The sequence below is a fragment of the Phytophthora infestans genome, genomic scaffold (genome assembly GCF_000142945.1).
Source record: "Phytophthora infestans T30-4 supercont1.56 genomic scaffold, whole genome shotgun sequence".
NCBI classification, from domain to species: domain Eukaryota; phylum Oomycota; class Peronosporomycetes; order Peronosporales; family Peronosporaceae; genus Phytophthora; species Phytophthora infestans.
Genome location: NW_003303703.1, coordinates 233,103 through 254,839, shown reverse-complemented (window position 1 = coordinate 254,839; position 21,737 = coordinate 233,103). Strand labels below are relative to the sequence as shown.

Genomic DNA, 21,737 nt, shown 5'->3' with positions numbered 1-21,737 from the left:
TCTGTAACGGGGCTACGCCAATCCGCTACGCAGCATTCACTGTATGAGGAAGCAAGCAAATTGAACTATGATATTGAAAGTTACGGCGTGGTCGTGAGATCACGCCAGCCTGTAAATGTACTCTATAAGCTGATTGACCACCGCGGTGACAATGTGTGACGATGACCCGTCATACCATCACTCACAAAGCACGCAGCATTCTGCGTTTTGGGCGTCGCAGTAACTCGTACGGCATGAGTGAGCAGGAAGACGACTCGACCACCTATGCGGAGTCGCTGGAAAGGTGGGCGCTGCACGACTGCAGCGCCTCCGTGAACGCGCTCAGTGACCCGAGATGAAGGCGCTCTTCGAAAGGCTCCGAGCGACGCGAGGTAAACCCGTCACGGCGACGGCCACTGTGACTCTCCAGTCCCTGGACAGAGCCTGGACATCGTATGTGCACCGCTGGAACAAGGAAGGCGGTGACGCGTTTGAGCGTATGGTGGTCGCGCGCGAAGAAGCACACACCCTGCTGTCCGTTGGGGCGCCGGACGGTCAAGTCTGCAGGCTGGCCGGTGATCGAGGGCACCAGTGTTGTACAGCACACTGGGAAGATGGTGTCAGTGCTGTCGCGAGCGCGGCGTCTCGCGGCCCGACGAAGCGGAATGCCGCCGTATCGCTGACGCTGTAGCGATTACCAAGGCGTGATTGGGCGCTATCTGAGGGCCATCGACGAGGCTAGGCGCGACGGACGGTCTCACCCCCGTGACGATCTGCCGTCTGTACGAGGGCTGCCTCGTACGCCTCCACGCAGTCCGGAACGTCGGTAAGAAGGGTGACGCGAGGCTCCCAGCTATCCGGCATGCGGCCGAGCCAGCGAACGAGGTAACGATGGAGCGGATGGATGGCGCCCTGTTTGCGTAGATGTGGCCACAGCACGAGGATCTTTGTGCTCCGGGATTTGATCACCGATGTGAGAACGTGACCCGCGCTATCGACAAAAGGAGCGGAACCGTCACGCTGGAAGGGTGGATCACGGGCGCTTGAAAGACGCAGCGATCGCGCAGCGCCTCGACCGGCTGATGCAGCGCGTGTAGTATCTGGAGCGAGAGAAATAGGAGCTGCGCCACCGCGCGCGTCGTCCGGACTCGCCGCGGGATGGTCATCGGAGACCGGACGCGGGGCGTCGCTGGGGATAGTCGACGGGAGGTGGCGTCGAAGTCTGCCGACATAGAGGGTAGGGTGGAGGCGTAGTGCTGTAGGAATTTTGAAGTGTTTACGCGTCGCCTCGTGCCTTCAAGACCTTGAAGGGTCCAATACATCGCGGCGCCAACTTGTTGGCGCCCAAGTTTGTCACAGAAGTGGGTGCAATGCCGGAGGTAGATAGCAATGCACGATCTCCCACAGCGAACTTCTCAAATTTCTATCGGCCACGCTGATCAGCGTTCTCCTTCTGACGGTCCACAGCCGTGACGATTGCATCACGTACGTAGCGAATCACATACTCCCGCCGTTGGACGAAGTCATGGGCGGCCGCAACGTCACGCGGCCGTGGCTCCGGGCTTGGCTCGAAGCTCGCGGGCGGTAGATCGGATGATGCAGCCGAGCCGGGCGTGGCATGGTATTCGACCGCGCGGCGACGCTGACGCGGGTTAATTAGCGTCCTATACGTCCAAGCCGCGATAGATGATGGAACCCCCCCCCGTGTCAATATCCCGGGTACAGTAGCTGCAGTTCCGCGCCGGGTAGTCACAGCAGTCAAGATCGCTGGGGCGGCGTCGTGAGCAGGCTCACGTCTGTCTTCAGCGGAAATTGAAGCTGTGGTGACGGCGGTGTCGTTGGACTCGTCTGAAATGGGGCGGTCCATGCGCGGGAACGCGGGGATGACGCCCGTCGTTTACGTAGAATAGAGTGAGACCCGAAACCGCGTTATTGATCGCGAGCTCGATCATAGGCAGAAACGAACTTCAGGACGTGTATGACGTGGCGAAGATCCGCAAAACGTCTTCGACCTCTGTTCGCTCGCTCGGTCTGGCCATCCGTTTCCGGGTGTGACGCGGTGGACATCTTCAACCGCGTCCCAACAAGCAGGAAGATCTCCTACCAAAAAGCTGAAGTAAAATGGGAATCTCGATCGGAGTCGATCGACGTCGGCAAGCCGTGATGGCGATATACGAGGTCGAGACATATCGAAGCGTACTGTTGCGCGATGACTGAGGCAGCAGTGGGAGCAAGATGGACCGTCTTGCTGAAGCGATCAACGAAGACGGCGATACCACTGCGAGCTTGAGTGTCGCGGGGAAGACCGAAGACGACTTCTATGCTAACGGAGGACCATGGCTCCATAGCTACAGGGAGAGGTCGAAGCGGGGCCTGCTTTGACGGTCAAGGTCTCACGCGTTGGAACGCCTCGCATGAGCGGACCCACTTCCGCACCCACTTGTACATGTGCGGCCAATAGTAATCGCGAGAAAGCGACGCGAAGGCCTTTACGCGTCCGAGATGACCTCCGCTGGGGGAATCATAAAATTCATCAATCAATTGGGCGCGTAGATCATCGTCCAGAGGGACGACGATGCGCGGTGAGTCCTCTTGGTCGACGCTATAAGTCAGCAACTTGTCGTGTAAGCTGAATCGACCCACTCGAGCACGGTTGCGTGGAGAGAGAGTACGCCGCACCATGAACGTGATCAATTCGGAGCATGTCGCGTCCGAAGCATACGCGGTCGAGATCGAGTCACGTAGTGAACTGGTCGCTGCGACGAAAGTCGCAGCGATATTTTCAGCCGTGCAAACGGCGCCTTCGTCCTCGTCCTCATCACCAACCGCGTAGCGACCGAATTGCGCGTAGTATGGCCGACGCGAGAGCGAGTCGGCGAGGATGTTGGTCTTACCTGGCTTGTAGTGAGCGACGAAGCTGTATTCGGAGAAGAGAGAGAGCCAGCGCTCCATGCGCTAGGACAAATGCCGGTCCTTCGTTGCGGCTCGCAACGACGCGTGGTCGGTGTAGACGACGAAGGTCTGCTCTCCCAAGAGGGAGATTCGGAGCTTGACCAGTGCGTAGCGCATGGCCAGGAGCTCTTTGTCGTGCACAGGTTAATTGCGCTCTGACGGATTTAATTGGCATGACTGGTAGCTCACCACTCGCTCGCGTCCCTCTTCATCTAATTGCATCAACGCGCAGCCGATTGCGAAGCCGCTGGCGTTGCACACGACGTGGAATTGCTTGGAGTGGTCGGGTAACATCAGGACGGGCGCGGTGGGTAAGCTTGTCTTCACCGCGACAAAGTCCACCTGGTTCTCTGAACGCCACATCCACGTGGCGTCAGCCTTGATTAGCTGTGACAGTGGGCGAACTGTTGTTGCAAAGCTCTTCAAGTAGTGATGGAGGTACGTCGCGAGGCCGAGCCACTGCCGAAGCTGTTTTGGATCCTGAAAGGATGGCCAAGCACAGAGGGCTGATGGCAAGCACAGATAGCCACCACTTTTTCGGGATCAGCGCGGACACCGTCCTTGCTGACGTAGCTCCCGAGGCCTGGGATCTCGGGAGCACAGAAGATGCATTTCTACAAGTGGGCAAACAACTTGTTCTCACGCATCACTTCGAGCACCGTACGGAGGTCCTTCGGTATCCGTCATTCCGGCTTCGGCATGACTGTGAATGAAGATGCCATCAAAGTAGCTAGGCGCGAAGTCGCGTTACGGGCGTAACAAGTTGGATAACATGCGGCTGAAGGTGGCTAGGGAGCTCTTGATTCCTTGCGGCATGACGAGCCACTCCCACAACATTCCACTGGGCGTGCTGACAGCGGTCATCGGCACGTCGTCTTCGCGCGTTAAGATCTGATAGAAGCCGTCCATCAGATCAATCGCACTGTATGTGGTACTGCCCGACATCGAATCAAGTACTGTACCATATCCTAACGAGGGATCGGCGTTTGCGCCGGAATGGTAGCTTTGTTAAGCTTGTTGAACGCGTGGACGATCCGCCATCCCCCAGTCGCTTTCTTGACGCAGAAGGTAGGACTGGAGTGAGGCGACAAGCTTTCGCGAATGTGGTCGGCTTGTCGGCGACTTTGAGAAGGCGCCTATTGCATCGACTTGGTCGCGGGGAAGCGGCCATTGCCTGGTAACGCAGAAAATCTGGCGGCAGGCACGAGATCAATCTCGTGTCGGACATCACGATCCGGCGGAAGGACAGCCGGGATTCTGTCGGGAAAAACGTCGACGAATTCGCGGACGAGAGGAGCAACAGGATTGTCGGATGATTCGAGGGCCGGCAACGATTGAGTAGCATGGCGGGCTTCTCGGGCTGTTTTCGATTCAGCTCCCTTGGGCCGCGTCCGAGAATCAGACGCCGAGGCGTCAGGATCGACGTGGCCATCCGCGATGGACGCGGCGTCAGTAGCCACAAGCAAACACACTTGTTCGATCTCGCCGCGCTTCAGGTCGTGGAGGTAGTGTTTCCACGAGAGGCCAGACAGCTTTGTGATCAATGCGGCTTCGCGCGGGGGTTCGTGTGACCTCAACTTCACGAAGACACGGTGGCTCGTCCGTGTCATGCCCAACAAGGATATGGGGAGACATCGAGTTTGACGATGCCAGTCTTGCTCGTGGACGACGTGAAAGTCTATACGCACGCGCCATGAGCTCCTGGGCGGCCAGGCGTTGTTGGGCTACTGTGCCAGCACTGAGCAACGTTTGGATGACAGCCTCACCGGTCGCAGCAGTGAGGCGGTGCAACGCCTCTCATTCGATTGAAGACAGGTGGGTGAAGCTGGCATGTTCCAGAGACGTGTTGGACATCTAGGACGCGTCGTTCATCGACGTGTCATTCGTCGTGGGCGTTGGACGGATTACGAAGTGGTACCGGGTGTAACGGGGCTAAGCCAACCCGTTACTTAGCATGCACTGTAGGAGGAAGCAAGCAAATAGAGCTCTGACATTTAAAGCTAACGGCGTGGTCGTGAGACCACGCCAACCGTTACTGCGGTGACACTGTGTGGCGATGGCCCGTCACAATTTCACTAAATTTTTTTTCAGAACGAAGACAAATATCAAAGGCCAAATCAGCGCGGACATGTACTACCCTTCACTCTAATTAGCGAAATTAGTCATGCATTCGCGCTTTAGTGACGTCACAAATGTGGGGAATTTTATCACATTTCACCAATACCATCAAAATGACCGGTTTTTATATAGATCCCGCTCCCTCTAGTACACGCTTTTTATTGAAATTTAATCGGTAGTTTTCACAAAGCGGGCAATTAAAATCCCGAAAAATTGTGCCCTGGCCTTTTTAGCATAATTAGTTTGGGTCAGACTAAATAGAGTGAAGGGTGTACGAAGTATAAAGTTCGACTTCCGGTTTCAAAATTAAGCTGCCCGGCATCCATGAAAGAGCATCCAGCAAACAGACTAGGTCGTCAGGTGTCCTACTGAACAGTAAGACATCAGCTAATGAGCTGGTTTCCTAGACAGCTTAATAAAATCGAAACACTCATGCTGACAGTGCGGCAGCGTTTAGCCACGCTGTTGGCTCGCTCAGTCGGGGACTTCTTGTGAGTGGCGCTCAACGTGACGTCACACCAGCGCCGGGTCACTTGGCGCTTCAGCCATTCCCCCCTCACCCAAAAGTAGAGTGTATGGCGACCGAAGATGCGCCGAGTACAAGAAGAGTGGGGGACGCGCGGATGGCGCGCGTTGTTCACGAAGAACGGCGTCAATCCTGTTGACTCGTGTACGGCATTGTTGATGGAAAATTCGGCAAGCGCTGAAAGGCACTCCACGAAGTGAAGGACGTGGCGTTTCTGCGTAAGCCGTCTCCTAATACTCGATTGACTCGCTACGTTCAAACGGATGGCTTCTCACGTCTTGCGACCCCTACGAGACTTTGCCCCGAGCAACGTCGATGACTACTTCGTCCACAGACGCTCTAAAGGTTTTTCAGCGGTGTCGAAGTCCATCTCCGGCACTTAAAGCAAGTGTTTCAGGTCATGCGCGAGGAAAAGTTGTATGGGAACCTGACGAAGTACGTCCTCTGCGCACCAGAGATCCAAGTCCTCGGGAAATACGTAAGCATGGACGGCGTCGGTACTGACCCGGAAAAATATCTTGTTGTTTTGTTCTTGGACCACCACTCCCAAGAACCCCACGGAGCTGCGTTAATTGCTGGGTCTGGCGAGTTACTCTCACCAGTGTACAAAAATTACGCCGAGCTGATACAGCCGCTGGCCTCGCTGCTGAAGAAGGACGTGGCCTGATCATGGCGCCCGGAGCACCAAGCGGCTTTTGATTATGTCAAGAAGAGCTTGGTGGTGGCGCCGATCCTGATGGTATCGGACGATACAAAGATCTTTCACATTGTGTGTGATGCGAGCGACTTTGCTATCGCCTGCGCCGTCGTGCAGCTCGATGACGAGGGCCGCGAACGCGTCGTGTGCTACCAGTCACGTCAGATGAAGCCGGCCGAGAAGAAGAATTATGCCATTCATGAAAAGGAACATCTTGCGATGCTGTACGCTCTGATTAAGCTCATAGTGTATTTACTCGGAGAGAAAACGTCGCCGTCTACACGGACCATGCGCCGCTAAGGACAGCTATGAAGAGCCCGCATCTATCGCAGCGGATGGCCCGCTGGCTGTCGTTCTTCGCCAGATACAACTTTGTCATCCACTACTAGCCCGGAAAGAATATAATTGAAATTTACATCCTTGCTGATGCGTTGCCCCGCCGTCCTGACTACGATCCAAGACGAGAGATTGGTCATCAGGCGATTCCTGAAGACGAAGACGATAAAGATTGTGCTTCTTGTGTCGAGATGAAGATTAGCGCGACGATCTCGAGCCCATTTACGTCCCTCCGCGACCAAATCATTGGCTCGTACAATGGAGATCCGTTTTACGTGAACATCATGGCGTACCTCCGAGCACCGAGTGCAGAAGCCCTGAAGAAACTTACGTGACCGACACGCGATCGTACCAAGCGGATGGATCTTGACGGCGCGCTGCTTACGTACTCTATGGACGCTTTCAACCCGCCGCGTGTCGTCGTTCCGGATCTTCGTGCTCGCTTGGTACACGAGTATCACAATATTTCCGCCGGTGGTCATCTCGATCACGAGAAGGCATTCGCTGCGCTTGCACAAGATTTCTACTGGCCCCGGATATACAAATGGGTGTGTTAATAGGGTCGCTAGTGCGTGACTTTCCAACGTGTCAAACCTTCGCCTTCGCCACAATCTCAATTGCGCCCTCTGCCTATCGCCACAGAGGCATGGCGATCTGTCAGCATGGACTTTGTTTTCGGTCTGCCTCGCCCAGGGCCGTACAGGCGTTCTAATTCGACTACCTCCCGACAAGGTAACCGGGTTTTATTGTTGACCACTGGAATTCAGACATCGGTAGTAACAAACTTGGGGACCAACAAGCTGGCACCAAGATTTAAAGGCCCTTTTTGAATAAAGTAAGCTCATGTAGATGACTGTACGCTGGACATACCTATGACTGTGCACCTCCATCCGGCGTAGAACGCCGGATGTTTCAATCGATCTCACTCGGCGAACATCCCTGACATCCACCCGAGGGCACGTAGTCCGGCCTTCCCAACTGACCCCGCTGTCGACGACTCGGTTTAAGGCCCCGCTGCGCGCGCTCCGTCTCCTTCGGCTGTGGAGCGCCGAGCGCTGCGGCTTCCAGACGCCTCAATCTCTCTACAAGATCCCTTAGCTCACGACGAGTTCGTTCCGCGAGACACTCACATTATCGCGATCGTCTCGATACATCTCTTGAGCCTCCAGCGCGTCGTTCGTCGCATTGTTCGCCTCTACGCGCATCAAGCGACACTGCTCCATCGCTCGTCGCTCCGAGCCGACTCGTCAAGCTGCAAAACCGACGAAACCTTCGCCCCTCCAGGCGGTCCACCCGGAGCGACCCTTTACGCCCGTGGTCTGCCCTTTTAACGCGATGGACCACTCCACTGCTCGATGCATTGGGAGGTCGATGCTGGCTTGTCGAGCGTTCCGTTGATCACGACATGCGTACGCCTCGCGCGACAGACCCATCGACGAGTGTTTTCTAGCCTCGCGTTCTAGAGAGACACTACTGGGTTACTAGCTGGGTTATTCGTCAGCGGAGATTACGTCGGAGCCGCGTTGCCGCTTGATGGAATATTCCGCGGATGTTGTGAAGGAATACGAAGCCTCGCTGACGGTGGGGACAACGAGTGATGTCTCCACTGCAGTTCCCGACTCCGTGAGCGTGAGCGCTCGCGGCCCCGAGGCTCCCGCGTACGGTCACAGCGCGTACGACTGCGAATTCGACCACGACGCCTCTCTGCTTGCTCCAATTTGGCAAGGAGCGCTCATAACAAAACCTCACACAGAACGAGAACATTCTGAGGTTGGCTTTTAGGGTTTTGCTTGGTAAAACCAAATTGCTTGGTGAATGTCTCAAAAAATATTCAAGTAACTTATCCTAGAATAATAATGCTCGTAGCTAGGTTCAAGGGGCCATCTCGATACTTTCTGGAAGATGATTACTTTCGTAATCCAATATGGGTACATCAAGCCATCTTCTGCATCATTTTATTCAACTCCACAACTTTCATCATGGGCGAGCGCAAGGTGCTGAACAAATACTTCCCGCCGGACTTCGATCCGTCGCTGATCCCACGTCGCAAGAAGCCTAAGAATGAGCAGGTGGAGGTGCGCATGATGCTACCCTTCTCTATCCAGTGCGCCACTTGTGGCGAGTACATGTACCGCGGCAAGAAGTTTAACTCGCGCAAAGAAGAAGTACTGGAGGAGAATTACCACGGTATCCGCATCTATCGCTTCTACATCAAGTGCATCACGTGCTCGTCTGAAATCACCTTCAAGACGGACCCCAAACGTGGCGATTACGTCGCCGAACACGGTTGTCAGCGCAATTTTGAGCCCTGGCGCGAGAACGAGGACGAGGAGGCGGCAGCCGTCGCCCAGCGCGTCGAGGAGGAGAAAGGAGACGCCATGAAGGCACTAGAGAACCGCACACTTGACTCTAAACGCGAGATGGACATTCTGGACGCGCTGGATGAGATCAAAGCCATCAACCAGCGCCACGCCAAGGTGGACACTGACAAACTATTGCAACAACACGCAGACGTGGGTAAGCTCAGCAAAGAGGAGCAGGCGAAACAGCTAGAGGAGGACAGACAGGAGGCACATCGAGTGTTCGAGGAGAGACAGCAGAAGCAGAATATGCTCAAAAGACCAGTAAGTGACGCCACTGAAGAACAAAAGACGTCAACTGGACTTGCCTCCTCCAAAGGAAAAGACACAGTAGAGACGCCACTTAAACTGGCTGTGACCATCAAGAAGAAAGCAACGGTAGTGGCTAAAAAGAAGAGAGCCAAGCCCAAGACTCCTGTCAAGCCTGTAGCAAGCTTAGTGGCAGATTATAGTGACAGTGACTAAGAGGCAGCTCTAGACGTGTTGAACTTCACAGCTCTCGGCTAAATGCTAGTGTAGACATGCTCATACGGTGCCAGCAGGTTTTCGGAGAAAGTCTTGAGCGCCGGCACGCCACGCACCTCCTCGGTCAGCAGCGGCATCTCCACCACATGGAAGTCCTCGTACAGGTCGTAGATCTGGTCAATGTACTTCTGCTGCATCTTCTGGCGAGCGTTGCAGCTCTTGCACGTTGATCCCTCCTCTGGGTACAGTACCTGGTTCACTACGACGTTGTGCACGTCGATCTCGTACTTGGTGAGCTCCTGTACGAGTCGCTCGGTCTCATACAGCGACAGGAACTCAGGGATGCACACGCACACGAACGTGGTGCGTTCTGGGTCCTTGAACTGCGCGTTCACCTTCTGAATGACCTCACGCGTCTGTTCCAGTTTGCCCAGCAGCATTTCCTGCGAGGGCAGCGCGCCGCCCAAGAGTGCCGACACTTGCGAGAACATCCCCGAGAACTGGTTCTTAAGCGACAGAATCTTGTCAAACGCCTTGTCTAGCGCCGTGGGGAAACTCAGCAGACGCAGCGTGTGGCCTGTGGGGGCCGTGTCGAATACAATGACAGAGTAATCCATGTTCTGCACCTGCTTCATGAGCTCAGCGAAACTCATCGCTTCATCGATACCGGGGATGGAATTGGTCAAGTCCTTCATGAACGAAGCCATACCAGAGTTGTCCTGCACGCCATCGCCGTTCATTTCTTCAAGCTGAAGACAATTCCAGAAGGTTGGGCGATTAGTATACAGAGCGCAGGTAGGATGAGCGCAGAGCGACCACGTACGTCGACGTTGGGGTCGATCTCCATAACTGCAAGATTGGAGAAGCCGTTGACTGGTGTCGGCTCGCGCGTGAACTTCTGGCCGAATGCATCACTACGAATGTGGAGGAGCCGGTTATTATCGTATATAGGAAGAGGGAGAGCGCAAGGAAGACCCACCTGAGGTTGTGCGCAGGGTCCGTGGACACGATGAGAACCTTCTCTCGTTGCGCCGCCAACTGAATAGACAGGCAGCAGGACGTGGTGGTCTTACCCACGCCGCCCTTGCCGCCTACAAAGATCCACTGCAGCGACTTCTGCGCCACCAGGTTGCGCAGACTCGCCTCAGGCACGTCGACAACTTCGTCCGCCATCTCTAATTGGGATCGCTTTATTCTTTAGAAATGGATTAGGATGAAGCAGTTTTATTTAGAAACACATCTTGAGAGCATTTCCACCAGTAAGCTCTAATCTTAATGTTTAGCGTGGACGGATCGTGCCGCTGGAGTGCATTAGATCCTGATAGGACCTGAAGTGACACCACACCCACCCGATCTACTGCCATGACCGAAGCACCGAAGGAGGCCAAGAAGCTATGGGGCGGCCGTTTCCGCGGCAACGTGGACCCTGTCATGAACAAGTTCAACGAGTCGCTGTCCGTGGACAAGCGCATGTGGCGCGTGGACTTGGACGGCAGCCAGGCCTACGCTCGCGCTCTGGAGAAGAGCGGTGTGCTCACGACGGCCGAAGCGGACGAGATCGTGGATGGCCTGGACAAGGTCGGTGAGGAGTGGGCGGCCGGCACCTTCCAGCCCAAGGATGGTGACGAGGATATCCACACGGCCAACGAGCGTCGTCTTACAGAGCTCATTGGCGCAGTGGGCGGCAAGCTGCACACTGGCCGCAGCCGCAATGACCAAGTGGCCACGGATGTGCGTCTGTACCTGAAGCGCACCATCGTGGGCATCCAGGACGGCCTGAAAGAGCTTATCGGCACGGCCAACCAGTTGGCCGAGAACAACATCGACCTGCTCATGCCTGGCTTCACGCACCTGCAGCCGGCCCAGCCGCTGCGCTTCTCGCACTGGGTACTGAGCCACGGGGCCGCACTGCTGCGTGATGCCGACCGTCTGGCCGACCTCACCAAGCGCGTGGACTACATGCCGCTGGGCAACGGCGCACTGGCCGGTAACTCGTTCGGCCTCGACCGTGAGGCTCTGGCCAAGTCTCTGGGCTTTGCTAACGTGACGCCCAACAGCCTGGACGGCGTGTGCGACCGCGACTTCATCGCCGAGTTCCTTTTCTGGGCCTCCATGTTCATGGTGCACCTGTCGCAGCTGTCGGAGGACCTCATTATCTACAACACGCTCAAGTTCGTGACCATGGCCGACGCCTACAGCACCGGCAGCTCGCTCATGCCGCAGAAGAAGAACCCGGACGCACTTGAGCTGCTGCGTGGCAAGAGCGGCACTGTCATTGGCCGTCTCAACGGCTTCCTGGTGACGCTCAAGGGCCTGCCGCGCTCGTACAACAAGGATCTGCAGGAGGACAAGACGGCGCTGTTCGACGTCGTGGACACCATCCAGGACTGCCTCCAGATCGCCACTGGCGTGCTGGCCACTATGACTCCGCATGGCGACAAGATGCGCAGCTTCCTGGTCACCGAGATGCTGGCCACGGACCTGGCCGAGTACTTGGTGCGCAAGGGCGTGCCTTTCCGTGAGACCCACCACGTGGCCGGCGCGGCCGTGCGTCTGGCCGAGGACAAGAGCAAGGCTCTGAGCGCACTCACGTTCGAGGAGTTGTCCACGCTGCACGCCAAGTTCGAGGAGGACGTGCTGGAAGTCTGGAACTTTGACGTCAGCGTCGAGCGCAAGAACGTCACGGGCGGCACCAGCAAAAGCGCCGTGCAGAAGCAGATTGCCGACATCAAGACGTGGCTCACCTAGATCAGGCGACTGCAGACATCGACCTTCGCCACCTCGGCCGCGACTTTATAATGCTCTTCCACCTTAACGAAGCAACCAGTTGCACTTGCTTCACAACCGTCAGAAACAGTTATCAATCATCTTTGCTATATTCACCAAGAGTTTCTCGTTTCTAGGTGTCGAGTTGCTTAGTGGCCCCTGCGAAGCCACACAGTTTAAGAGCAGGTTAGTACTGTTAGGGTCTATTGACACATGTAGAGCGAGACACGTACGATTTCTTGCGGCGCAGGATGAAGTCGATCATGGAGCCGACGCGGCGGTTAGCGCGGCGGATATTTTGCTCCTCGTTTTTGCGTTTGCGCTTCTGCCACTTTTTCTCGTGGAACCGCTTGAGCGACAGCGTCTTGAGCGTGCCGTCCTCGGCCAGAATCGTCTGCATGCGGCCGACCACGCGACTCGCGTCCTGGCCCTCGGGCACCGAGATCCACAGCGAGCGCTGCTGTTGGGCAGCCGGGCGGAACGCCTGCGTGGCCGGGCGGCGGGCAGCATAACGCAACAGAGCCGACATCATCTTGGCACTTGCTGTTGTAAGTCTGTGGTTCACGATAAATGTGTGTCCCTCGATTGAGTGACTATATCGTTTGAGTAAATGGTCAAAACAAATCACAATGGTGGAGGACTCGACCACAGCGTGGGATGACCAGGGTGTATGGGAGTCGTCGGGCTTCTTGCGCTTCCTGTCGGATCATCACGTAAATCCGCGCGACCTTCTCAACCCATCAGCCAATGGAGAGTCGCTTCGCTTCTTCCGGTACGTAGCTACAGGGATCTAAAGTTGTGTATCATTCCTTGTTTAGATGACACTAATGTAATTTCGACGCCATCTATCCCTTTAGACTCAAGCAACTCAACAGCATCAGCGAAAAGGACACTGAAGATCCTCGTCTGCAGGCAATCGCCGCCAATTTATTGCGAGAAGCAGCAGAAAACGTATCTGAAGAGTCATCAGACGTCCACCCCAAAGCTGTTTCGTGGCTTCCAGGCTTCTACTCGCTTCCTGTTTCAGCGCCATTAGCTAGAGTCGATCTCTACAAAGAAGGACAAATCTACGGTATCGACATCTCGTCGGGCTACGCTGTAACTCTGCTAAATATCAATCCAGGAGAGCACGTCTTGGACTTGTGTTGTGCTCCTGGCGCCAAGCTGACTATGATCGCTGACCTCCTGCAGCTCCGTGGAAGCGTCACAGGAGTCGATTTCTCTCGATCAAGACTGGGGGCCTGCAGACAATTGGTGCACAAATACAAGCTCTTCGAGTCTCAAAACGAGGACAACAAGTGGAGATGTCGACTGTTCCATGCAGACGGCAGAACGTTTAACATCGGTCCCAAGACAGAGTGCGTGCATATAGACGGCATGGGACTGCTACTAGACACCCAGGAGATCGCGTCTAGAGCTCCTAAAGATCGTATGCGCAAACGCAAGAACAAAAGCGCTAGAGCTCGAGACGCTAAGCGCCAGAAGCTGCTGGTTGTGGACTCGGCACTGTACGACAAAGTGCTGGTAGATGCCGAGTGCACCCACGACGGGTCAATTCGTCATCTTCAGCGACTGATAACCGGTGCAAAGTGGGAAGAATACGTGCGAGACCACTTAAATTCAAGTGAGATCGAACGGATTCTTAAATTACAGCATGGACTGATCCGGAATGGCTTCAGCTTGCTACGACCAGGAGGCACGATGATCTACAGCACGTGCTCGCTATCTGTAAAGCAGAACGAAGACATTGTATCGAAGTTTCTTGAAGATCAACCGCTAGCTACACTGGATCAGACTACTGTCGACCACGACGTTCCTTGCAAGGTAAGGAATGACCTTCTGAATATATTACTTACAGGAAATTGACTTATCTTACGTAGGAAGGAAAACTTCCGGGTACTTTACGCTTCACGCCGTCACAAAACACAAGCGGACTTTTCATCGCCCGGATTCACAAGAAAAAGTAGCAATCCACAAGTAGTACCGACGTCCATGGAATACTACCATTACTTTTTACTATTATTATTCGTCGCTGATCACACCAGGGACAGACTCCGCCCACACCCTCTTCTCTCGTACAGGAATGACTGCATGGTGAACACTTGAGGCGCTTGACCGCTGTCCGAACGCACCTCGTCTGGTTTTCCGCCGTTGTTCATCTGTAGACACCGTCACGCCAGTCAACAAAGTAGCAGAACTGAGACGTCGAATACGATGTCGTCCAGTCAACGAGTTCCTTCGAATACTACTCACACTACTGGATTGCATCCGTAGACTTCGGGTCCTGCGTCTTAGTCCGGGGAAAGTGTCGAATGGACAGAAATATTCCAAAGATCCACGCATAATACTCAGCTCTTCTTCGTCCGGATCTAGAGCGTCTTCATCCGTATCTTCTGAAATAATTGGCGGGTGCATCAACAGTCTGCAGCGTATGAACGCTCCTTTGAAGGCATTCCACGCATGACGTTGCATCCAGAAGAACATGATGAATACACGATTAATAAGGATGATCTTGGTGTTGATCACCGTGTCTTTGTGGCCTACGTGGAAGTGCAATAGATTCCTTCCATGCAATCCACTGCTCTCTGCGGGGATAAAGATACTGGCATATGCCACTGCGAACATCAGAGCCCACAACAACCACAACACTGGCACCACTTGTAGCTTCGAGAAAAAGAGTTGTCGTCGTATAGGAGGAGTCACAGCATCCAGCAGCTGGACCCACACGAACCACAGGAAAGCACTCGCCACAGCCCAACAGCGATAATCCCAACTCATCATATCCGAGGCACACAGACACGCCATAGAGCAGTGCATCATTGCGAATAGAAAACCAAAGTTGTGGAATAACAAGGCACGCAGCATATCGCGCTGACTTGCGCATGCGAACACGGTACAGAATGCCAAGCTGAGCATGAATCCGACGACAGGGACGGCGTATTCCTTCATTGATTGCTCTCCGCCTGGAGGTAGAATTAGCGTTGCAACAGTGAGAGCTAGACCGTACGATCCAGTAGCGTAGATCGCGATGAGTTTGAAGACGGAGAAGCGTCCAGGAGGCTTCCTTGGCCACGATTTTAGCACAGTGTTCCGTGTATCAATGGCGCTAAGTCGCAATGCCACAAGTGTGATCTGTTGATGATGCTGAGCTGTGTCGTTGGCACTTGCGATGGACATGACTGGGGACGAGATTCCGAGCTGCTTGTGCAGAACGTGACCTCTACTGCTGGTTTCGATGCCAAGACTGGCAGTTCGGGAGTACCGTACAGGACGCAGCACGAGTTGCGTCCGATACAGCTGACACCGGATGAGCTTAGAGCCGGCACTGTGAGCTGCAAAGAGTTTCCGTTTCGTGTATAACACTCGCATGATGAACGGGATCAACGTAGCTAAAGCGTTCTCAAACAGTCCCAGTAACGGCAACGTGACATCGTCCAGAGCTCCAGTTAAAGGGACCGTGGTGTCAAATCGAGCTTCGTCGACATCTACGACTTGTAGGAAGACGAGAACAGCGATGACTATAAGAACCGTCAACAATAAAATGTTTGTGCGTATAGCTATCACGAACGTGCGGAAGTTGGAATCCATCGAGATGGCAAGTTGAGAGTTGAGCCAGAGTGGAACTAAACACATGACTCGTAACAAATCTCCTAAGAAGAAAGCGAGCGTTGTCCAAGCCACGAAGTTAGCACCCGTGAAGAACCAGAACTCGTAATGTCGAGAGAGAAGCCTCAATACATGGAGGCTTGCAGTCGCCATAGAGCTGACTAAGGACGTCATCGATAGCGCCGCAGAAACTGGTCCTAGAATTTTTCCGACTTCACGTGGCGTAGCCACCACGCCTATTACCAGTAAGATTCCCAGTACTTGGCCGAAGTGCATATAGTCAAAATTCGTCTTCATCCAACGTAGAAATTTTAGATTTCGCTGTGGTCCCAGCCATTGATATGATAGAGTGTCTCTGAGATCAACAACGGGGAGTGGTCGGGTAGCCTCGAATTTGTATAGATAAGCTGCGTGCTCTCGAGTCTCCAGTTGTATCCTTGGCCGAAGGAGCTTCTCGTCCGGCGTCGTGTGTCGTCGCGGTATCGGGACTATGCGGACTACAGTCATCCCAAAGAATTAACTCGACGACACAGACTGCATTCACGCACACGGGGGGGGATGATGTCAGACTGGGCTTAAGCTTAGCTATTTTAGCGACAGGAATGGGCAACTCCTAAAAAAATGTCGACTGTTTCGCTGAGGTGAATGATCGTTGAGGATGAGAAGTCTATCCGAAGAACTGTAGTTTCCTAGTTAGGGCTCTATAGGTCGTCATTTTTATCTAGTGTGTGCATCACGCGTCGATCCCACCATTTTTTTTGGTCATTCGATCTACAGTGAAGGTGGTGGGTCGGAGAATGTCGGGAATAGACTGAAGAATTCGACTTGTCAATAAATGAACAGCAATTGGTCCGGGCTTCCAGTCACAAGTTCCACTTACAGACGAGGAACCAGCCTACTATCGTGAACGTCCGTTGTATCGCTAGACTAGAGGTGTGTATGTCAAAATGAGCTCTACTCAGATTGACACACAAGAAGAAAAGAATCCGTTATCATTTTCCTTTATCAACTCCAGCGCACAACCAGCAGCAACAGAGAGTATCACAATAATTACAGGTAGACCGAAATGTTTCAGCTTACGTGTAAGACTTAGCGTTAATGCGTCGAAGACTAGTAGGCAATGAAACCAAAGCCACCAAGAGATAACAGCGAGAGTGGCCGATGTGCTCCAACTCAATAAATCCACAAGACACAGCGCTAGTGCAGTTCCCTGGAAGTTGAGAATAGTACATCGAAATTCCAGACTACTAAGCGTATTAAGTCCCTTTGAGCGAGCGATACAGCAACAAATAAAAATGCCAGTGAACACACACCGGCAACAATAGAAATGGCCAATTTGAGGTCCTCCCTGGAGCTTTCTATTGGTGACACGGGATCATTATCCACACGATCGCTGTTGCACTGAGCCCCACGACACCGGCAATGTAAAGTGCTGATTGAGCACAAGGATTCTCTACCCACTTTAAGAGGTTGCCAGGTAACACCACGTTCCTCGCGTCTACAATGAGCGGATCGTGAGGAGCAAGCTTCAATTCTGGATGTTTGACACAGCATCGACTGGTCTGGATCTTGGAGCCAACACCATGAGGGTTCTGATCGTCGACGCACCAAAGTGAGTGTGTCCAAACCTTTTCTCGAAACCACAATGTCTTAGTCTCAGTCGAGCGTGCAAACCAACGCACGGTGTGTAAGCCTTGAGCAGTGTCGGGATCGCTTTCTCGATCGTGACGACGGGTACGCATGCGATGGTTTTTCGTGTAAGCTTTCTTGACAACGAAGACGGACAAAGTAGACGCCGTGAACACGACAGCTTGACGCGATGGGAGGGTCAGTTTACCTATCTCGTAACTGGATAACTCGCATCTGCCACGAGGTTGTACGAGCAGCAGACAACCAGGAGTATCAAGAAGGGCCCACTGATGGCAATGGACTTGACTGCAGTCGGAAACGTGCGGTAGTTGGCGTCAATAAGCACAACGCTCTGTGAACTCGTCACACGAGATCGCTCGGATGTCTCCAAAGATCATGCCCGACCCAGCCCAGTTGACAGTGTTTAGTGCAGTGATAAACCAGAATTCGTACTGACAAGCCAGCAAAATCAACACGTCGAGAGAGAACGACTTGACGGGCACGAAGAGTAGACAACCGAAGAACAGCAAACTCACTCGAAAGAGTCGAACTAGAAACGAATTTAGAAAATCTGTGCATAATCATACACAGGTAGAAGCTGAGACACCACCGTCTTGTTCAACTCGAATTATGGAAATGGTTGAGTTCGTACAAGTGCTCGACATCATCTCGACTTTGAACGCGCCTGTCATCAACCTGTGGCCTTACCGCAACGACGTGCGTTCCTTCTCTTTCTTGCTGCTGCTTCACTTGTAATGGCACGACATGCATCGTGATCAAGAAGTGGACAAGTACACTGAACGACGCTTTCTTTAACGGTTGCCATCTTGTCCCATTTTGACATTCTGTACACACAATTTAAACTCAAATAAACCTTGTTTAAACTACTTTTGATGGGTTACGCAGCACCGTAACCTTCATTCTCAAAGCCGACAATGATGATGAACATGCGGTCAGTGCTTTCGCGGCCTCTGCAGCGCGTTCTCCAGACTCCGCAGCCTCGGTGGATCTCCAACGTCCAAGTGACACGCGACACAGGCCTCCCAGATCTTATCATCACGCCGATCGCAGCTCAGGTACGCCCCAATTCTTCAAAACCCCATCACCACAACATTTTTCTTATTTGATTACGTATATTTATTTTTATTTAGAAATTACTTGAAGCGGCCGAGCGACAGAAGGCGAAGAATTTGATGCTACGCGTGGCAGTGGAAGGCGGCGGCTGCTCTGGTTTCCAGTACGTGATCGAGTTCGAAAAGGACGCGACGCCCGACGCAGAGGAAGACGTCGTCTTCGAGCAACACGGGGGCAAAGTGGTCGTGGACAAAGAATCTCTCGAGCTTATCCGAGGCAGCACCGTGGACTACGAACAGGAACTGATCCGCAGCGCCTTCGCGGTAGTCAACAACCCCAACGCAGTCGCTGGTTGCGGTTGTGGCACATCCTTCGACCTCAAGGACTAGAGAGTTGTCAATAAAATGCTCAATACAAAGCGGGACTCTTGTTGTTTTTTACTCCCAGAGCACCACCACGCCGTTCTTGTCACATGACGCGACGCCCTGGCCGTCAGGGCGCCACACACAGCACGCTACAGCCCCGTGGTGGCCTGTAGGTCCAGGCTTCAGCTGCCTCTCGAGCTTCCCAGTACGTGCACTCCAGATAAAGAGAACACCCGACGCCCCGCCTGCAAGAGCGTATCTCCCGTCGGGACTGAGAGACGCTTGGCCCCAGTCAAAGCCACATTGAAAGTCTTTATGGTGCAATTCGCGAAGAACTCCATACGTTCGAGGATCGATAACTTTAAGAGTATGATCCCGTGAGTTTGTAAGTAACTCACTACCTCCAAAACTCACAGAAGTCGTCTGCTCGGTGTGAAGGCCACGTAGTTCCTGTACACAGCGTCTAGTTCTGGTATCCCAGAAGCGCACTGCACCGTCTTGATGCGCACTCGCGAACTGTACGAAGCCCGAGTCTGCTCCAGAAGGTGCCGCGATGTCATTGCAGCTCGATACACAACTCACAGTTTGAAGACGCACACCGCGCAAGACATCCCACACACGGAGACTGCGGTCTGACGAGCCTGTGATCACTTCATGTGGCGTAACAGGCGAGAATTCAGCTGCCAACACTTTGCCTTTGTGTCCTGTAAGAGTCTGCATGACGCGCCCAGTGCCTACTCTCCATACAAAGCACTTGCGGTCACATCCTGTACCCAAGATAAGCGCTCCGTCCTCTGATGCTCGCACACACAGCAACGGATGAGCTGTACCCACTCCTCTGTACTCTCCGAGAGCTCTGGGAGGCGACAAGGACGCGGCCTCGGCTTCCCACGCCCTCACTGTGCCGTCACTACTGCCACTAAACAAAATCTTGCCCGACGTGTTAAAACACACCGAATTTACTTCAGTGGCGTGTGCGCGGATCGAGTGCGTTACATGAGTCACGAGTTTGGCTACACCTTCTCCACTGAGTCCTTCCTCCTCATTTAATAATAAATGAGTCAAACTTTCTGCTGCCTCCTGTGTAGCCATTGCCACAAGAGCAGGAGATGGCTCGCCACTCTTCTCTCCACTGTTCGATTGAATCCATTCATGCAACAGCGCGTTCTTCTCCTGCACTTGCCTCTCTAATTCAGCGTTTCTCTTCCTGAGTCGGCTCCCCTCCGCTTCACTGCCTTCCAGTAGCGCTCTCTGTCTCGCTAGCTCCTCTCTGGATAATACTAAAGCATCTTCAAGCTCCTTTAACGCCTTATCTTTCTCGTGACTTAATACCGTCTCCTCGTCCAGACGTTTGGTAAGCAGAAGAAGCTGTTGCTCCCATTGCTCGCGCTCTTGGAGTAGCGTCTTGCTCTCGCTCACCAGTGCTAGCTGCTGACCTGCGTAGTTCGCTAGCTGCGCGTTTCTGTCCGCCAGTTCGTGTTCCAGCTTCTGAATAGCCGCCAAATATCTCTGTGCAGTGGCATCATCTTGTTCCTGAGGGTTTGTGAGACGCTGAGACGCACTTAGAGACGAGGAGCTCGCGCCTAGCGACGAGCGGAATAAAAGCTGCTGGTGAGACGCAATCAATTCACTAAAGGCGGTCACTTCACGTCGGTTGCGGGCCTCTAGAAGACGTAGAGCATCCGAAGAGAACCAAGAAGACGATGTAGCCATAAAAGTCATTTAAGTTTTTAGAAATGACATACCAGCATGCGAACCTAAGGCCAAACTTAAGGACTTTGTGGACCTTCTTTTCAAGGCATTTTAGGTGGTAGTTGTAAAAATTACTTCGAAGTACAATTTTATTAAAAATATTTTTTAAAGAATGACTTAAGTTAGGATTTTTCACAGCGAACACCTTGGTTTGTATGGGTTTAAATTAAGTGACGAACGAGCTTCATTATGCTAATGTACCGTATTGAGTCACGTTTTGAAGTACTATTCGAATCGAGTCACCTCTAGCATTTTCCCTTGCATTTTCCCTTGCATTTAGCTATACTTCGAAGTAGCATATATAAAAAAAGTTTTGCAGGCTCTCTCTCACGTTATCTTTACCTCGAGCAGAATGGAAACTAGATACGAATCAGTGGGTACTGCTTGCATTAGTCTTGGCTAGCAAAACACCAAAAATATACTATCAGCACTTCAGAAATCCAGCTGGCACCGACCGATACCTATCAGCCACTCGTTATTGTGATTATGACACGGATCCCGCTCTGTTTTTTCTTATTGTAATTTCTCACAATATTTTTTTGGTTCGTGTTTTGACCAGTGTTGCGTCACACAAGATTTGCCCATAACCCGAATTTGCAAATAACAATGTTATGCCCTCGTTTTCGACAACATTTGCACGGATTGTGCAAAAACAAATTACTAAATTTTTGAATGTGAGCGCGGAACTGCCCCCGTTCCCTCCCTACCAGATTTTCGTCCCGCTTGCACACTCACTCACTCACTTTGCAAAGTATTTGTGCCACACCAGACTCTGTCAGCCTCCCTACCATGCCTAGCGCAACCGGCCACCACTACGCCCTCCACAACGTTCTCACCGCAATCGTTGAGACGACGAGCGACGAGGGTGGCAGCGGTAGTGTGGGTGTAACAAGCACGGATTCATGAGGACTCTGTGAGTTGCCCAAGCTGTCAACCGCTCATGCGTATAAGAGCAACCGAAAAGACGAAACACTGGCGGTGCTGCCGCAAGAAACGTCATGATGATGGTAGGAAGGTACGTCTGAGTTTTTAGCTAATACCTGGTTTTCTGGGATGAAGCTGTCGCTTGCCCAAGCCGCTCGGCTACTGTATGCACGCTGGACGCAAGCGTC

The 21,737-nt window shown here is 53.2% G+C and overlaps 9 protein-coding genes across 9 annotated transcripts; 4 read left to right on the top strand and 5 right to left on the bottom strand.

Moving 5' to 3' along the window:
* Nucleotides 1-7,196: 7,196 nt before the first annotated feature.
* PITG_17789 (uncharacterized protein) lies at nucleotides 7,197-8,336 on the bottom strand (the record flags this gene model as incomplete). The annotated part of the gene is made up of 2 exons (XM_002896590.1): nucleotides 7,197-7,238; nucleotides 7,739-8,336. 2 exons carry the CDS (start codon nucleotides 7,829-7,831, stop codon nucleotides 7,197-7,199), a joined length of 135 nt encoding a protein of 44 aa, XP_002896636.1.
* A 251-nt stretch (nucleotides 8,337-8,587) lies between these two features.
* PITG_17788 (coiled-coil domain-containing protein 94) lies at nucleotides 8,588-9,433 on the top strand (the record flags this gene model as incomplete). Its single annotated transcript, XM_002896589.1, has 2 exons — nucleotides 8,588-9,236; nucleotides 9,300-9,433. 2 exons carry the CDS (start codon nucleotides 8,588-8,590, stop codon nucleotides 9,431-9,433), a joined length of 783 nt encoding a protein of 260 aa, XP_002896635.1.
* Nucleotides 9,434-9,471: 38 nt separating this feature from the next.
* PITG_17787 (Arsenite-Antimonite (ArsAB) Efflux Family) lies at nucleotides 9,472-10,606 on the bottom strand (the record flags this gene model as incomplete). The annotated part of the gene is made up of 3 exons (XM_002896588.1): nucleotides 9,472-10,182; nucleotides 10,257-10,347; nucleotides 10,413-10,606. The coding sequence occupies 3 exons, from the start codon at nucleotides 10,604-10,606 to the stop codon at nucleotides 9,472-9,474; spliced, it is 996 nt and encodes a 331-aa protein (XP_002896634.1).
* A 189-nt stretch (nucleotides 10,607-10,795) lies between these two features.
* PITG_17786 (argininosuccinate lyase) lies at nucleotides 10,796-12,181 on the top strand (the record flags this gene model as incomplete). The annotated part of the gene is made up of 1 exon (XM_002896587.1): nucleotides 10,796-12,181. The coding sequence occupies one exon, from the start codon at nucleotides 10,796-10,798 to the stop codon at nucleotides 12,179-12,181; it is 1,386 nt and encodes a 461-aa protein (XP_002896633.1).
* Nucleotides 12,182-12,395: 214 nt separating this feature from the next.
* PITG_17785 (uncharacterized protein) lies at nucleotides 12,396-12,731 on the bottom strand (the record flags this gene model as incomplete). Its single annotated transcript, XM_002896586.1, has 1 exon — nucleotides 12,396-12,731. The coding sequence occupies one exon, from the start codon at nucleotides 12,729-12,731 to the stop codon at nucleotides 12,396-12,398; it is 336 nt and encodes a 111-aa protein (XP_002896632.1).
* A 97-nt stretch (nucleotides 12,732-12,828) lies between these two features.
* PITG_17784 (uncharacterized protein) lies at nucleotides 12,829-14,136 on the top strand (the record flags this gene model as incomplete). The annotated part of the gene is made up of 2 exons (XM_002896585.1): nucleotides 12,829-12,971; nucleotides 13,057-14,136. The coding sequence occupies 2 exons, from the start codon at nucleotides 12,829-12,831 to the stop codon at nucleotides 14,063-14,065; spliced, it is 1,152 nt and encodes a 383-aa protein (XP_002896631.1).
* Nucleotides 14,137-14,424: 288 nt separating this feature from the next.
* PITG_17783 (uncharacterized protein) lies at nucleotides 14,425-16,312 on the bottom strand (the record flags this gene model as incomplete). Its single annotated transcript, XM_002896584.1, has 3 exons — nucleotides 14,425-14,435; nucleotides 14,476-15,598; nucleotides 15,692-16,312. 3 exons carry the CDS (start codon nucleotides 16,310-16,312, stop codon nucleotides 14,425-14,427), a joined length of 1,755 nt encoding a protein of 584 aa, XP_002896630.1.
* A 2,060-nt stretch (nucleotides 16,313-18,372) lies between these two features.
* On the top strand, nucleotides 18,373-18,897 carry PITG_17782 (iron-sulfur cluster assembly protein, putative; the record flags this gene model as incomplete). The annotated part of the gene is made up of 2 exons (XM_002896583.1): nucleotides 18,373-18,510; nucleotides 18,586-18,897. 2 exons carry the CDS (start codon nucleotides 18,373-18,375, stop codon nucleotides 18,895-18,897), a joined length of 450 nt encoding a protein of 149 aa, XP_002896629.1.
* A 158-nt stretch (nucleotides 18,898-19,055) lies between these two features.
* On the bottom strand, nucleotides 19,056-20,586 carry PITG_17781 (uncharacterized protein; the record flags this gene model as incomplete). The annotated part of the gene is made up of 2 exons (XM_002896582.1): nucleotides 19,056-19,065; nucleotides 19,112-20,586. 2 exons carry the CDS (start codon nucleotides 20,584-20,586, stop codon nucleotides 19,056-19,058), a joined length of 1,485 nt encoding a protein of 494 aa, XP_002896628.1.
* Between the last annotated feature and the right edge of the window lie 1,151 nt (nucleotides 20,587-21,737).